Source organism: Cynocephalus volans, chromosome 5 (genome assembly GCF_027409185.1).
Source record: "Cynocephalus volans isolate mCynVol1 chromosome 5, mCynVol1.pri, whole genome shotgun sequence".
Taxonomy (NCBI): domain Eukaryota; kingdom Metazoa; phylum Chordata; class Mammalia; order Dermoptera; family Cynocephalidae; genus Cynocephalus; species Cynocephalus volans.
In genome coordinates, this window is record NC_084464.1 from 52562819 (window position 1) to 52579871 (window position 17053).

Here is a 17053-nt window from a genome sequence, read left to right on the forward strand (position 1 = left end):
CACCCATCATTCCATTCACTGAGCTCCTTTTCTCAACAATTATCCTTTTTATAATCGATATGTCTAATTTGTTCTTTTTCATTATTGCTTGCTCCTGTTTCATGTTCCTAATACTGTCCCTTATCTCCTTGAGAATTTTATTATACTTATTTTAAACTATTGTTCTTCCATTAGTTTTGCTTCCTCTGTAGTAGATTGTTCGATTTATTTCTCTGTAAAAGATTTGTTCAATATATTGTGTTTGGGGGGCTTTGGGGTTTTTTTTGGCATAGCACTTGGTAATTTTTCTAATGTTCTCATTTTTCATTCTCCACTCTTTTTTTTTTTTCTTTTTGAGGATCAGTGGATCACTTTAGATTTCACTAAGGAAGCTCCAGAGGTAAATAGAGGTGATAAGTTTGCCAGAAACAGTCCAAATGTGCAGATAATTTTAGTATTTCACAAAGAGAGTTATCCACATCAGTGAGTTTATCTAACAAATGAAACCAAGCATGTCTATTTGGAAAAAAATTAAATTTTACCCTCTCTTCACACTCTAAAATAAACTTTAAATTTAAGACATAAATGTTAAATAAGAATATATTGAAGAATTAAAAGAAATAACTATCTAAGCATCCAATTCTGATCAGGGCAGGCACACATAAGCATTATAAGCGAGGCAGAAACCTCCTTTTGGAGTGATGGAAATGTTCTAAAATTGGATTGTGGTGACGGTTGTACAACTCAGAGAATAAACTTTAAATGGGTCAACTTTACATTACATAGATTATATCTCATAAAGCTATGAAAAAATCTTTGTAACCTTGGGTTAAGCAAAGATTTCTTTGATATGACAAGAAAATACAATCTATAGAAGAATTATATGTTAAATTTCATACGAAGAATATTACATACTGTACAATTTTTATTCTGGATAGCGAAAAACTATAGGAAAAGCCCACCAGATCAGTGTTTGTTAAGGACTGAGGGGCTGACTATCAAGGGACATGGGGAGACTTTTAGGGTGTGATGGAAATCCTCTCTATCTCGATTACAGTAGTGGATTCACGTCTCTATGGGTTTATTGAACACCCAGAACAGTCCACTGAAAAGGGCGAGTTTTACTGTATGCAAATTAGGCCTTAATTTAATGACAAAAATAAATATAATGTAAAATTATAATGCTGGGTTAAATTATTTTGTACATAAAAGTCTAATGTATACATATTTTTAGAGATTTTGGTAAATACTTTTGAATTTCCCTCAAGAAAGATTAAGTCCATTGTGTACTTCTTCTATCAGCAAATAAGAATGTTTTGATATTAACACCCTCACCAACACAACTATCACAATGTCACGCTTTTCACAATGCCTCACCCAGCACTGGGCACACTGCAGAGGTTTAATAGAACCACTGATTCCAGGCACATGAAGTCCTCACAGAGAAAAATCCCCCAATTCCGAAGCCACTTACTGTTCTGATGGGGTAAGGTATGAAGGAAGACACCCGACACCATGTGCTGGGATGGGGAGATAGCCTCTGAACCCAGTGTTCTGAGGACTGGGGAAGAAGCATTGAAAAAGGAAGGGTGAATAAGGAAAGCATAAGACATCTTTCGTGAGCTGGGAGGTCTAAAGTGATAACTGTATCTCGTTCATATTCCCAGTGCCTCATTCCTTGCATAGCAATGAGGTTGTAAGAATGAACAACGAATGAATGAATGAGTGCATTAAGAGACTATAAAAGCTTGGAGTCAGCAAAGGTGTAACTTCCTTTAGCTTGGGATTTGGGGTTCAAGCTCAGTTTAAGACTGCGGCCATGCAAGCTTGAGGGTTTTTTAGTCCCATCTAAGGAGAAGAATGGTGGCATAGGTGGGCAGGGGGAGCTCACATAGTCATGGGGTCTACCCAGGTCCCCACATCCCAAAGAGCAGATGACACAGCTACTGGACGTCAGAAGTCGATCCTTCTGATTCTCGGCCCTGGGGACTGGGTGGAGTCTTGAGCCAAGTGCTGGGTCATTTCAACCGGAGCTGGGTGGCTGTTGAGGCGAGATAGGGATGCATGGGAGGAAGTCAAGGGGGCACATTTGCGGGCTGCTGGGAGGCCAGCAAGGGAAGGAAGGGGCTGTAGGGGGAGTGGCGTCTTGAAAAGAGGTGGGTGAGGGGAAGCACTGGGGTGGCTTTAGGAAGCCTGCAAGAGGAAGTAGGAGTCTATGGAGAGCTGTGGGTGAGTAGAGACGACACAAGGCAAGGCAGAGAGAGGGACAGAGACCAGGAGGCATGTACATAGCAAAAAGGAGAGGGAGCTCATGTGCGTGTGTGCGCGTGTGTGTGTGAGAGATAGAGTGTTGTGTGTGCACGTGTGTGAGATATAGAGAGAAAGAGAAAATGTGTGTAAATGTGTGCGTACATGTGTGTGAGAGAAAGTGTGTGTGCGTGTACGTGTACGTGCCCACATGTTAGGGCACAAGAACCCCACCCTGAACACAAACTTCATGCTCTGAGTCTCACAATTTGCATCTTTTTCTCCCTGTGAGAAAAATAAGTTGTGTGTAGGCCTGTAGGAGTTGATTTGCTGCAATGAACACGAGTGACTTCTGAGCAACAGGAGTGTGGGAGAAGGAGAGGCAGGGTGTCCGAACGAACGCATTCTGCACAGAATGAATGAATGAATGGGAGTTTACAAGAACTTCCCTGTGAATGTGTGTATGTGATAAATGCGCGGTTCAACATACCCCGCCTCTGCCTGAAAGCCCCTGCCCCGGGTCTCTGAGCCGAGGATTCCAGGAAAATCTGTACCTGAGCTTCTAGAACCAGCCCCCTAGCTGGATCCCCTGCCTCGGACTGACACCCCTGTAGATCTGTTTCCGGGATGGAGTCCGGGGGGGACAGGGCGCCCCAGACTGGGTGGAGCAGCCACACCTGCCTGAAGTTCCGAGGAAGAGGGTGGGAACAGCCGCCCGTGCCGCCCACGCGATAGGCTCTGCGGGCCCCTGCGGTCTGCGGTCTGCGGGTGGCGGTGCGTGCCACACTGCCTCACTTCCCTAAATGGGCAACTTCACTTTCAGAACCCCAGGTCCTTCCCTGGCAGACCCAGGTGGCACGTCCCGCGTCGGCCTGGGCCCTGACCTTGGATCCCTGGGTGCCCCGGCCCCTTCCCGGGCCTGTGACTGCCCACCTGGATGGAGGCATGGCCCCCACGTTCCTGCTGCTGCTGCTGTGGCTACAGGGCTGCGTCTCAGGTGAGAGGAGACGGCCCCTGAGGGAGGGAACGTGGGCAGGGGCTCCGAGCCTTCTCCTGTACCCTCCCTGATTTTCCTTGCCCAATTACCTTATTTAATGTTTTGTGGGTTGGGAGGAGGAGGAGGTTGGGGCTGACTTAGTAGCTCTTTACCAGAGACCAGTGAGAATGCTTCACCCTAATACCCCAGAAAAAGCTAACCCAGGCCTCACAAGCTAAGACAAAGCTTTGGACACTACTGCGCTGGCCCCTTTATCTGCTAGGCTTCCTCGGGGCCTCGAACCACGGATACTAAGTTTCCTCACACAAATGGCCCTCTTCACGTGGCGTCTGTCAAGAAAGCCCTGTCTGGTTCTGACAGGAATCATTGCATCATGTGTGTGCGCTTTGAACTCACTTTTTCTCGGATGCTGATGCCACATTCTGTGCTGGAGAGACCAATCCCTAAAGGCCTCTCCTGACCCACAGCTACCAATGCTCCTTGAGGGGGCCTCACCCTCTCCTACCTCCTTCACTGCCATAGCAACCAACTTACCACTTCCTGTTCAGTTGTGGACATGGTGGGGGTTGGCAAAACCCACTCTCCCTGGCCTGGGAGAGGAGTGAAATATGAACACAGAACCCCAAGACCCATCTCAAGGTCACCCCACCTCTGTATCTCCACAGAGGGTAGTAAGGCCCCTCTCTCTGCCAGGGCAGAAGGGCGTCTCTCCTGTGCTAAGAAATCCTGGGCTCGCCCATTAGATGATTGAGTTGGATCATCTTGTTTAGTTTGCAAGGGACAGAGCGATGCCCAGAGATGATGTTACCTTACTCAGAGCTTCATCTACAGTGGCAGCTGGATTGGAATCTGGGAAAGATGTCTCAGGTTCTGGGCCCTTGATTATCACAGCTCTGGGATCCACTGGGGAAGTCCAGAGCCACCAGCACCTGGGATAAGGAAGCATGCGTCGAGCACCTACTGTGTTCAAGGCACTGTCCCGGGGCATAATTCTGCCAGCAACATGTGAGGGGAGTGATATTATTTCCAAGCGTCAGATAAAGAAGCAGAGATGTTCATTGATCTGTTCACACAGTTAAGTAGTATAGCCAGGATTTTAACCCTTGCTTATTTTGACTCCAGTATGTGAGCTCTCTATTCTGTCCGACTGGGGAGAGTCTTTTTACGTGTGTGTTTATGGAAGTCTCTGGAGTGACATTATTAGAGAAGTAAGTGCCAAGCTCATGGTGGGCAGAGGAGTAGGGGGGCCCCAAAGCTGCTTTCTCCTTCTTTTGTCCTGAGTCACCCACTCCCCTCAGTCCTGCTGTCTCTCCAAGAGACCGTGGATTATAAAGGGCATGGACCGTATCTTATTCCTAGGTGTAGAGTGCAAAGATATTGTAGATAAACAGTGAATAATTGTAGAATCCTTTGGTTCACACTCCATTGGGAGTTTATATGGACATTTGAACATGTTTAATTTATGGTCTTCTTCCCAAACCCGACCCATTTGTTTGTGTATTTATTTATTTATTTTTAGCTCCCACAAGTAAGTGAGAACATGTGGTATTTCTCTTTCTGTGCCTGACTTGTTTCACTTAATACAATTTTCTCTAAGTCCATCCAGGTTGTTGCAAATGGCAATATTTCATTCTTTTTTACAGCAGAGTAGTATTCCATTATGTAGATATACTACGGTTTCCTTATCTACTCATCAGATGATGGACATTTGGGCTGGTTCCAACTCTTGGCTATTGTAAATAGAGCTGCAATAAACATTGGAGTGCAGGTATCCCTTTGGCATGATGATTTCCATTCCTCTGGGTATATTCCCAGCAGTGGGATAGCTGGGTCATATGGTAGATCTATCTGTAATTGTTTGAGGAACCTCCATACCATTTTCCATAAAGGCTGCACCATTTTGAAGTCCCACCAACAGTGTATGAGAGTTCCTTTTTCTCCACAACCTCACCAGCACTTATCATTCTCAGTCTTTTGGATATTAGCCATCCTTACTGGAGTGAGGTGGTATCTCAAAGTGGTCTTGATTTTCATTTCCTGGATGCTGAGTGATGTTGAGCATTTTTTCATATGTCTGTTAGCCATCTGCATATGTTCCTTTGAGAAATGCCTATTCAGCTCCTTTGACCATTATTTAATTGGGTTACTTGTTTTTTTGCTGTAAAGTTGTTTGAGTTCCTTGTAAATTCTGGATATGAATCCTTTGTCAGATGTATATTTTGCAAATATTTTCTCCCACTCTGCTGGTTGTCTTTTCACTCTGTTGATTGTTTCTTTTGCTGTGCAGAAGCTTTTAGCTTGATATAATCCCATTTGTTTATTTTTCCTTTGGTTGCCCATGCTTTTGGGGTCGTATTCATGGAGTCTCTGCCCAGCCCTACTTCCTGGAGTGTTTCACCTATGCTTCCTTTAAGAAGTTTTATTGTTTCAGGGTATATATTTAATTCTTTAATCCATTTTTAGTTGACTTTAGTATATGGTGAGAGATATGGGTCTAGTTTCATTCTCCTGCATATGGATATGCAGTTATCCCAGCACCATTTGCTGAAGAGGCAGTCTCTTCCCCAGTGTATAGACTTGGTGCCTTTGTCAAAGATCAGATGGCTGTAGGCATATTTGTTGATTTCTGGATTCTCTATTTTATTCCATTGATCCATGTGTCAGTTTTTATACCAGTACCATGCTGTTTTGGTTATTACAGCTTTGTAGTATAGTTTAAAGTCAGGTAGTGTTATGCCTCCAGCTTTATTTTTATTTTTATTTTTATTTTTATTTTATTTTTTTATTTTTTTTGCTCAGAATTGCTTTGGCAATGCATGGTCTTTTGTTATTCCATATAAATGTTAGGATAGTTTTTTCCATTTCTGAGAAGAATGTCATTGGAATTTTGATGGGGATTGCATTGAATTTGTATATCACTTTGGGTAGCATGGACATTTTCACAATGTTGATTCTTCCAATCCAAGAACATGTGATATATTTCCATCTTCTTGTGTCCTCTTTAATTTCTCTCAGCAGTGGTTTGTAGTTCTCACTATAGAGATTTTCCACATCCTTGGTTAACTCTATTCCTAAGTTTTTTGCTTTTTTTTTTTTTTTTTTGGTGGCTATTGTAAATGGGCAGGCTTTCCTGATTTCTCTTTCTGCATGTGCACTATTGGAGTATAGAAATGCTACTGATTTTTGTATGTTGATTCTGTATCCTGCTACTTTGCTGAAATCATTTATCAACTCTAAGAGTATTTTTGTAGAGGCTTTAGGCTGTTCGATATATAGGATCATGTCATCTGCAAACAGGAACAGTTTGACTTCATCTTTTCCAATCTAGATGTCCTTTATTTCCTTCTCTTCTCCAATGGTTCTGGCTAGTACTTCCAACACTATGTTGACTAGGAGTGGTGAGAGTGGGCATCCTTGTCTAATTCCCATTCTTAAGGGAAAAGCTGAAAGCTTTTCCCCATTCAGGATGATATTGGTAGTGGGCTTATCATATATGGCTTTAATTATGTTGGGATACTTTCCTTCTACACCTAACTTGTAGAGAGTCTTTATCATGAATGAATGTTGAATTTTGACAAATGCTTTTTCAGCGTCTGTAGAGATGATCATATGGTCTTTGTGCTTGATTTTATCAATATGGTGTATCACATTTATTGATTTGCGTATGTTGAACCAACCTTGCCTCCCTGGGATGAATCCCACTTGATCATGGTGTATAATTTTGCATATGTGTTGTTGTATTCTTTTTAGTAGTATTTTATTGAGGATTTTTGCATCTGTATTCATCAAGGGTGTTGGCCTGTAGTTTTCTTTTTTTTGTTGTATCCTTGTCTGGTTTTGGTATCAGGGTGATATTTGCTTCATAGAATGAGTTTGGGAGAATTGCCTGTTTCAATCTTTTGGAATAGTTTGTAGAGAATTGGTGTCAATTACTCTTCGAAGGTTTGGTAGTATTCTGCAGTGAACCCATCTGGTACTGGGCTTTTCTTTGTTTGGAGCCTTCTAATAACAGCTTCAATCTCTTTTATTGTTATTGGTCTGTTCAGATTTTCTACATCTTCTCGGCTCAGTTTTGGCAGTTTGTGTGTGTCCAGAAATGTATCCATTTCCTCCAGATTTTCAAATCTGTTGGCATATAGTTGTTTATAATAGTCACTAATGATTTCTTGTATTTCTGAGGTATCAGTTGTAATATCACCTTTTTTATTTCTAATTTTTGTTATTTGAATCTTCTCTCTTCTTTCTTTAGTTAGCCTTGCTAATAGTTTGTCAATTTTATTTCTTTTCAAAAAACCAACTTTTTTTTTTTGCATTTTATTTTATTTATTTTATTTTTTTTAATTTTTCTTTTTTTTAAATTTTATTTCGTCGATATACATTGTGGTTGATTATTGTTGCCCCTTACCAAAACCTCCCTCCCTCCTCCCTCTCCTCCCTCCCCCCAACAATGTCCTTTCTGTTTGCTTGTCGTATCAACTTCAAGTAATTGTGATTGTTATATCTTCTTCCCCCCACCCCCGGTTTTTTTTTTTTTTGTGTGTGTGTGTGTGTGTGTGTGTGTGTGTGTGTGTGAATTCATATATTAATTTTTAGCTCCCACCAATAAGTGAGAACATGTGGTATTTCTCTTTCTCTGCCTGACTCGTTTCACTCAATATAATTCTCTCAAGGTCCATCCATGTTGTTGCAAATGGCAGTATTTGATTCATTGATCTTTTGTATCGTGTTTGGGGTTTCAATTTCATTAAGTTCTGCTCTGATCTTAATGATTTCTTTCTGTCTGCTTACTTTGGGTTTGGATTGTTCTTGTTTTTCTAGTTCTTTAAGGTGAAGTATTAGGTCGTTTGCTTTCCATCTTTCCATGCTTCTGAAGTAAGCATTTAATGCAATAAATTTCCCCCTTAATACTGCTTTTGCAATATCCCACAGGTTTTGGTATGATGTATCATCGTTTTCATTAGTTTCAATAAATTTTTTGTTTTCCTGTTTAATTTCTTCTTGGACCCATACATTATTAAGTAGAATGTTGTTTAATTTCCATGTGTTTCTATAGTTTCCAGAATTTTGTTTGCTATTGATTTCTAATTTTAATCCATTATGATCTGAAAAAATACATGGGACAATTCCAATTTTTTGAATTTGTTGAGACTTGATTTGTGACCTATCATGTGATCTATCCTGGAGAATGTTTCAGTTGCTGATGAGAAGAATGAATACTCTGAGGTTGTTGGATGGAATGTTCTGTAGATATCTGCCTAGTCCAATTGGTCTTAAGTGTTGTTTAGATCTTGTGTTTCTCTGCTGATTCTTTGCCTAGATGATCTGTCCAATATTGAGAGCGGGGTGTTCAGGTCTTCTGCTATTATGTAGTGTCTATCTCATTCTTTAGGTCTAATAGCATTTGCTTTATAAATCTGGCTTCTCTGACATTGGGTGCGTATATATTTATAGTTGTTATGTCTTCTTGATGGATAAATCCTTTTATCATTATATAGTGGCCTCTTTTATCTCTTTTTATGGTTTTTGGTTTAAAGTCTGTTTTATCAGATATAAGAATAGCTACTCCAGCTCGTTTTTCGTTTCTATTTGCATGGTATATCTTTTTCCATCCTTTCACTCTTAGTCTATGTGTGTCTAATAGGTGAGGTGAGTCTCTTGAAGGCAGCATATAGTTGGGTCCACCTTTTTAATCCAGTCAGTATGTGTCTTTTGAGTGGGGAATTGAATCCTTTTACATTAAGAGTTGTTACTGAAAAATGTTGATTTACTCCTAGCATTTTATTGATTTTTGTTTGGAAGTCTTAAGTGTCTTTTGTTCCTTTCTTTCTGACTTACTATTTGTCTTCTGTATTTGTTGGGTTCTTGGGGTAGGTAAACTTTTTTTTCTCTTCATTGTTAGCATTTTTATTTTACTAGTGGGTTTTGATTTTTCTTGAGTTTTTATGGCAGTGGTGGTTATTTTTCAGGTACCAAACCCCATACTCCCTTGAGAATTTCTTGTAAGGATGGTCGTGTGGTAGTGAACTCCTTCAGTTTTTGTTTGTCTGAGAAATACACTATTTGCCCTTCATTTCGGAAGGATAGACTTGCTGGGTAAAGTATTCTTGGCTGGCAATCTCTGTCTTTTAGTATTTTGAATATATCATCCCATTCCTTTCTGGCTTTTAGGGTTTGTGATGAAAAGTATGATGTTAGTCTGATTGGGGCTCCCTTATAGGTGACTTGATGCTTCTCTCTTGTAGCTTTTAAGATTCTCTGTTTGTCTTTGAGTTTTGCCAATTTGACTATAACATGTCTTGGAGAGGACCTTTTTGGGTTGAATATGTTTGGGGATCTTTGAGCTTCCTGAATCTGAATATCTGTCTTTCCCTGTACCAGGGAAGTTTTCTGCCACTATTTTGTTGAATATGTTTTCAATGCAGTCTCCTTTTTCCTCCCCTTCTGGAATACCCATGATTCGGATATTTGCGTGCTTAAGGTTATCTGTATCCGTTATCTCTCTTAGATTATCTTCAATGTTTTGAATTCTTTTTTCTTCTTTCTTTTTTTTTTTTTTTGGTCTGCCTGTGTTATTTGAAACAGCCCATCTTGAAGATCAGAAGTTCTCTCTTCTGCTTCTGCAAGCCTGCTGGTTAAACTCTGGCTGTTGTGTTTTTTATTTCATTGAATGAATTCTTTAGGTCTGCAAGCTCTGCTACATTCTTTTTCAGGGCATTGATTTCCTTGTACATTTCTTCTTTTAGGTCCTGTATACTTTTCCTCATTTCATCATGCTGTCTAGCTGAGTTTTCTTGTATCTCATTTAGTTTTCTTAGAAGTATCGCTGAAATTCCTTGTCAGTCATTTCAAGGGTTTCTTGTTCGATAGGATCTAGAGATTGAGAGTTATTATTACCCTTTGGTGGTTTACTTTCTTGATTTTTCATATTTCTGGTATCTTTCCTTTGGTGTTTAGTCATTGTGGCAGGGGATTTCACGATCCACACATTTGACCCTATTGTCTGGCCAGGATCCTGTCAGGACTGCAAATTTGTCATGGCCACCTCAGTGCCTGTGGGCAGGAGGTTCCAGCCTCTCCGGGTCGTGGGGACTGGACTGGGCTGGGAGTCCAGCAGTAGCGCCTACCTGTTTCCACGCAGGTGGCTTGGGGTGCGTGGTCATGGCAGCTTTCGGGAGTCTCTGGGGGGGCATCTCTGGGCTATGTGTACTCTCCTGGGCTGGGAGAGGTCCCATGGCCTAGATTGCTGTTTAAAAGATGAGTACAGTGAACCTATCAGTGAGATAAATAACCACTCATCATTTTACCAAATATGGGATTTCTCATCTCTCTAAGTTGCTTGTGCTCTGAAATTTGAGAACTCAGTGACTTGTGTCTCTGCACCTGTTTCATGGAAGGCAGCATCTCAGTCTTTCCCACAAGACTAGGAATCTTTGGAGACAGGGCTTATCACTTTCCCATTAGACTAAAAAAGACCACGATGAAGGGGCTGTGTATTATGGGGCTCCAAGTACAAGGGCTGAGATTCTTCCATCAGACTGGGGTCTCCCTGATGGAGGAGGCTGTGACTCCCCCATAGTACAGGAACTAGCTGACAGCAGGGCCTATGGATCTCCCCTTCACACTGGGCAGAGCTCCTGAAGGTAGGGCTGTGATTCCCAATTGAACTGTGGGTTCCATGACAACAGGGCAACATCCACCTCATCTCCCTTCCCCACAAGCTCCCCATTCTCACGATGCCTTCTTCCTGCTCTCTCCACACACCTGGCTCAGCAAGTCCTGTCTCCCCAGGTGCTCCTGCTGACAGCGTGTACACCAAAGTGCAGTACCTGGAAGGGGAGACTCTGTCTGTGCAGTGCTCCTACAAGGGCCGCAAAAACCGTGTGGAGGGCAAAGTTTGGTGCAAAATCAGGAAGAAGAATTGTGAGCCTGGCTTCACCCGAGGCTGGGTGAAGGGGCCCAGCTACGTGCTGCAGGACGATGCCCAGGCCAAGGTGGTCAACATCACCATGACGGCCCTCAAGCCCCAGGACTCTGGCAGATACTGGTGCATGCGCAAGACCTCCGGGACCCTGTACCCCTTGATGGGCATCTTGCTGGAAGTGTCTCCAGGTGAGCAGGATTGTGGGACACTGGAATGGGTAAGGGATGTCCTCCCTGCCCTGCACTCCACTAACATCAAATGTAAAAAGAACATCCATCGATAGTCGTGTTGTGCCATACAGATATTTTCATGGGCATTACTTTATAGACAAGGGAAATGAGATCTGAGAAGCCCCATGTGGCTCTGACCTTGTGCAGGGTCACAGAGCTAGCAGGTGGCAGAGATGAGATTCAAACTCAGAACACTCTACGCTTTGTTTTATTCAGTCATCTATTCAACATACATTCTCTGAGTCCCTATTATGTGTGCCAGGTACTGTTCTAAGTTCGGAGGAGGCAGCGGTGAGCAAAAAGACACAATTCTTCCCTATGAGAAATGACAGGCAGTGGCTCTTCATCCAGACAAACAATTGCAGATAACAGTCAGTGTTGTTAAGAAAATCAAACAGTGTGATGAACCAGAAAGTAACACAGTGATGAGACAGCTACTGAAGTACCAATGGTCAGAGAATACCTCCCTGAGCAGATGACATCCCGCACAGTCCTAAGCAACGAGAGTTCCCTTGTCCTGGTGAAATCTGGGTGCTTTGCAGGGCACTCCGTGGGGAGAGCTGCATGTGCAAAGGCCCTGTGGTGAGAAGGAGCTTGGCCTGTGTAAGGAAGGCTTGTATGACTGGTCCGTATTGAATGTGGGGCAGCGAGAGATGAGCTGGGAGGGTCAAGCAGCAGCCCTGAAGTACATGCTGTGAGTTTGGATTTTATTCTCAGTGTGACTGGAAGCCACAGGAGAGTTTAGAGAGGTGCATGTGGCTTGTTTTTAAGGCTTTGGTGGACATTTGTAGAGGATGGATTGCAAGAGGGAAGGAGCATGGGCAGAGTGGCCCAGGTGTGTGTCTGGCTGGAAATGACTGTGATGTGCAGTAGGATGTGTGCACTAGAGGAGGAGAGAAGCGGATGGGCTCAAATCCAAGTGTTTTGGACTTTCTCTGCACTTGTGCGTTTCGTGGCAGGACAGGATGTGCTCGGGTGGGAGGAGAGCAAGAGTGGGAATCAAGGACGACTCCAGGTTCTTGTATTGCATCAGGAGATCCAGCTATTGCGCAGGGTAAGCTAGATTGGAGGAGGAAATCAAGAGCTCTCTTTGCCACGTTAGGTTTAAAGCACCTCCTAGAGCCCCGAGTGGAGAAAGGACCAGGAGTTGGCTTAGCGGCCTGGAGCTCAAGCGGGAGGTCAGACCTGGGTGTACGAAGGTCTTCAAAGATTTCGTGGGAAGGGTCATGTTATGTTTTCGTTCTATTTTCCACAATCTTTCTAGAGTACCCTTGTATATTTAAAAGTATCTCTGTAAAGATAGTATTAACATCAACGGGATTGCAGAAATCTATGGAGACAGAGAGTAGATTAGTGGTTGCTTAGCGCTGGGAGAAGAAAGGAAGACGGAGGGGCGATAGCTTCAGGGCGAGGGGTTTTCTTCCGAGTTGACGAAATGTTCTAAAGTTGGCTGTGGTGATGGTTGCACAACTGTGTGGATATGCTTAAAGCCATCGAATTTTACGTTGTACATCGGTGCATTGTGCAGAATGTGAATTACATCTCAACGATGCTGCCATAAGACTCAAGAGGATGTAACAGCTCTCCCTTCAGTGTAGAAGAAGAGAGGAGGACCGAGAACCGAGCCGTGAGGTCCTCCCACCTTCATAAGGGAGGAAAGGGCGAGGAGCCGGCAACACAGTCTCAAAGCAGCAGCCAACAATGATGAAACTTACTGTCCTCCTTCCCTGTCCCCTAACCCAAGTGTGTCCCAGCCTCCATGGGGTGGGAACTGGGAAAAAGGCCATCTCTGAGCCCACTCTCAGTCCTCCCCTCTCGAGAGCTGATGGAGACCAGGGAAGGGTTCTGCTGAGTGCCAGGTGTCTGTTCGCTCAGAAGGTGACGTCAGGAGGAAGGTTCATGGGACCCAGTTCACTGAACTCCTTCCATAAGGGTACGATTTCATTCTGGGTCACAAAGATGAAACGGTTTTCATTTCTCTAACTTCCCCCAATCGTGCTGTGTCAATTCTCTTTCTTCCTGTCAAGGGCAATTTGTGGAGATTGCAGCTGTGTAACTTTTTCAGTTATTTGGAAATAAAAAGAATCCTCAGCCCAGTTACAAACTCTAACCCTCTGACAATAGATGATTTTCAACCTGGTCAGGACCAGATTTATGGCCCAAGACACCTGAAGTGGGGAAGGGGCTTTCCTCTATGTCACCTCCTCCTGGTCCTCCCTATCCCACACACCTGTGTTGATGTGTTGAGCAGGAAGGAGGGACAGAGAAATGGTCGTGCAACTTAATGACTGATGTGATGTAGGAGTGCTCGCTCTGTAGGAGGTCAGGCCTTTTCTGACACCCCTTTGGGATCCTCTGTGAGGCGGGCTCTCCCAAGGCACCGATGTGTGAGCTCTTTGAAGGGTTCTTTGGGGGTGTCCCTTCTGCTGAGTTAGAAGATGCCGGACATCAGCATCAGCCCCAGATGAAACTGTTGCTGCCGGGCCTGGCCATCTCTTCCCAACGGAAATAAATTGTTTGGGGTTCAGCAGACTGTAGAATGAAGCGGGCCTCTTGGGCACAGGGAGAAACAGCACATCCTAGTGGGCTAATTTCCCCAAAGCTTGAAACTAGGCAGGCCAGGCCAGCCTCTTGCTCTATGTCCAGCCTCGCCAGTGCTGCTCGTTCTGGGCGTCCTTGCCCAGAGAAGTGGCTCAAGCTCCCATGGTGATGACTTGGCCCTCAGGAAAGTGTCATGTCCTGCACAGTAGTGGGACGCAGCAGCCTCTCTCCCATTTGCTCATCCCTTGCAGAGACAGAACCTACACTCCCTGCTAGAGTGAGGCCCCCAACTCCTACGACTCTCTCCTCATCCTCCACCCAACCTCCAGGCTGCACCTCCAAATGGTGGGAAAGGGCTGGGTTGGTGGATGAGGGGCGCAGGAAAAGGTCAGACGTCTCTTAGCAGGCCCCTAGGAAAGGGCACAACTCCGACTCTTTGCAGCGATGTGTCGAACTTGGGGCCCAGGGTGTTCGTCTCTAGACCCTGTTTGCTGATTATGAAGCAGCTGGAACAGTCCCCATTCAACAACACTGTAGAAATCTCTGTGGCCCCCAGGAGTGAGGAAAGTCTGGGAAGTGACATGAGAGAGATGGGAATGGGGAATGGGTGTCCTGTGGGGACAGGTGGCCTAACAGTGAAGCTACAGAAATTATGAAAGTCTCTCCCTTCTTCACTATGCCTACTTCTTCCTTCCTGACCTCACCTGCTCAGTACACACACTGCACTCAGCAGAGTGGAGTCCTAGACCCAAGGTCAAGGAGGGGAGAAGAGGACGGGCCTCACCAGCTGTCAAGAGAAGTGTGTGTCTGCCAGGGCCTGCTCCCAGCACCAAGGCCTCCGTGTCAGTCTAATGCTCCCCTTCTCTGTTCCCTCAGCCCTCACAACTGGGAGGATCACTCCCCCCACACACCTGGCCAACGTCCCCAGGAGGGAAACTGCTGTCACAACGGGCCCAGCTCCCACAACCAGTCCTGATGCCCTTTTGACCACTAGCATCACTGTGTTCACTCCTGGACTCTTCACCATGGACAGACCCTTGCCCTCCACTGCTTCAGGGGCCACGAGGCTGACCTTCAAGACAGTCTCTGGTGACACAGGTACCAGCACCAGCACCACAGGGTCCAGGAGGACCAGGGGACCTCAGACTGCAGTCATATCTCCCAGCAATGCCAGACCCTCCTGGGCTGGCCCAAACTCTGTCTCTACAATAGCCGGGCACCGCAGCACCAGATGGCCCTCCACAGGGATGTGCCACACCAGCACCTCTCTCCTCAACAACCTGGATGCCACAAGGTACCCGAGGTGATGTTTACCAATGTGGCGCCAGCTCTTGGTGCCCAACCAGACCTGGAAGTGCAGATCCTACATCTGACCTTCCCCGTTTGCTCCTAGGAACTCAGCATGGCCATTGCTGAGTGGGGCGTGGGAGAGTGGAAGTGACACAGGGACGGTGGTGATGGGTGAGGGGCAGGGGATGGGGTGCATGAAGATCTGTGGGTGGACGGGAGAGGGGATGGACCCCAACCCGGCAAGGATGTGGCTCTGGGATTAGGGGGTGAGAAAGGGTTCGCTTTAACGTGGCTTCCCCTGGAGAAGCAGACTCTGAGTCCAGCAAGTGTCTTATTTGGAAACTGGAAAAGGGTGGGGAAGTGAGGCAGGGAAGAAAGGGTCCCATAAAGGGTCCTTCATCAAGCCACCTCCCACTGTGTGCAACAAGAGCTGAATCCCACTGGGGACACTGGAATCGAGGTCATATACCCTCTGAGGGCAAGGGAGCTGGGTATTTGTATCCTGCTGCTATGGGTTATCGGCAGACAGCTGGCAGCCACATGTGGCACAGGGGCTCCAGTGACAAGAGAAAGTCCTCAGGCCAAATAAAAGAAAAAGGTGCTGCTGATCTGTGGACAGGGAAGTGGTACAGGCAGGGGCAGAGTTGGATGCCCAGAGCACCTGCTACAGAGGACAAGGGGGAAGAGAAATCCTCAGTCACTGTGAGCTGAGCAAGAATCTTTATCTCCTTGGTCACATGTGGGGTCTCTCAGAGTCCTTGTCCTCACCCATAAACAGATTTAGGGGCATAATGGAGGAGATGTTCCAATGTAGAGAGATGCCCCCTCAGCCAGGGATGTCTTCCCCTGAACTCTAAGAGCCTATAGCTGGGACTCCAAGGACGGAGGGCCATGTACGCCAAGAAGGGTGCCGTCAGGTTTTCTGCGGCTGGCGTCGTCCCCTGCTCAGAATCCCCTAGTGCAACTGCAGAAATACATGAACAGGGTGGGAGGTGTGGGCACTTATCTCCTTCCCTCTGTCTTGGCCCCTCAGGCACTGGGATTCCTACCCCACTGTGCTCGTGTTGGTGCTGACCCTCCTGCCCGTGCCTGTGATGTTGGTCATGCTCTATGGGTTTTGGAAGAAGAAACACAGGCGACGTGAGTAAAGCTGCCTCCCAGCCACCACGGGCAGCTCTCGGCACTTGCACTAGGGCAGTGACACTGGATCCCCAGGTGCTGTGTCCTTTGCCTGTGTCCAGTCAAGATGACCATGAGACCCCAGCAAGGGAGGAGGGTGACCCGGCCGGGAGCACCCAGCCTTACCCTTAGGGGGACGAGCTGGAAGGACCTGGAGGCAGAGGCAGAGAAGGGGCTGGGGCTGGCACAGGAGCATCGGGCCCATGAGCAAAAGGTGTCCCTTCTTCACCTCTCTCCCCCCTGCTTGCATGCTATAGCATGTGCAGCAACTCTGTGGAACCCGGCAGGGACCCACCCAGAAGGCTGGAGCCCATGTGGAACCCTGCCTGGTCTGAGACCACTTAAGTAGGGGTTAGGGAACGTCTTCCAGGGGGTCCCAGGAGCTGGAGAAATGAGCAGTGTGGCTGGACATGCAGAGGATTTGCACTGTGCTGCACCCCCATAGCCTTCCTGAGCCACAGAGTTCTCCTGCGCTGCCAGGAATCTGGGGAGGGGCCCAGAGCAGAGGACACCAGGCAGGATGTCCCAGGAGAGCCTCCTGGACAGTTCTGCTCAGAGCCACAGCCCCAGGGCCTTGGATGATGGCAGAGAAGGCTGAGAGTGCTGTTTCCAGACAGAGAGGCTCAGCTCCCATCTACCTTGGGACCCCTTACTATCCAGGTGAGGGAA

At 45.9% G+C, this 17053-nt stretch overlaps 1 protein-coding gene across 1 annotated transcript; it reads left to right on the forward strand.

The window, feature by feature from the left end:
* Window positions 1-3015: 3015 nt before the first annotated feature.
* LOC134379035 (trem-like transcript 2 protein) lies at window positions 3016-16729 on the forward strand. The gene is made up of 5 exons (XM_063098299.1): window positions 3016-3223; window positions 11012-11332; window positions 14792-15218; window positions 16239-16338; window positions 16628-16729. Exons 1-5 carry the CDS (start codon window positions 3172-3174, stop codon window positions 16727-16729), a joined length of 1002 nt encoding a protein of 333 aa, XP_062954369.1. The 5' UTR covers window positions 3016-3171.
* The last annotated feature ends 324 nt before the right edge of the window (window positions 16730-17053 follow it).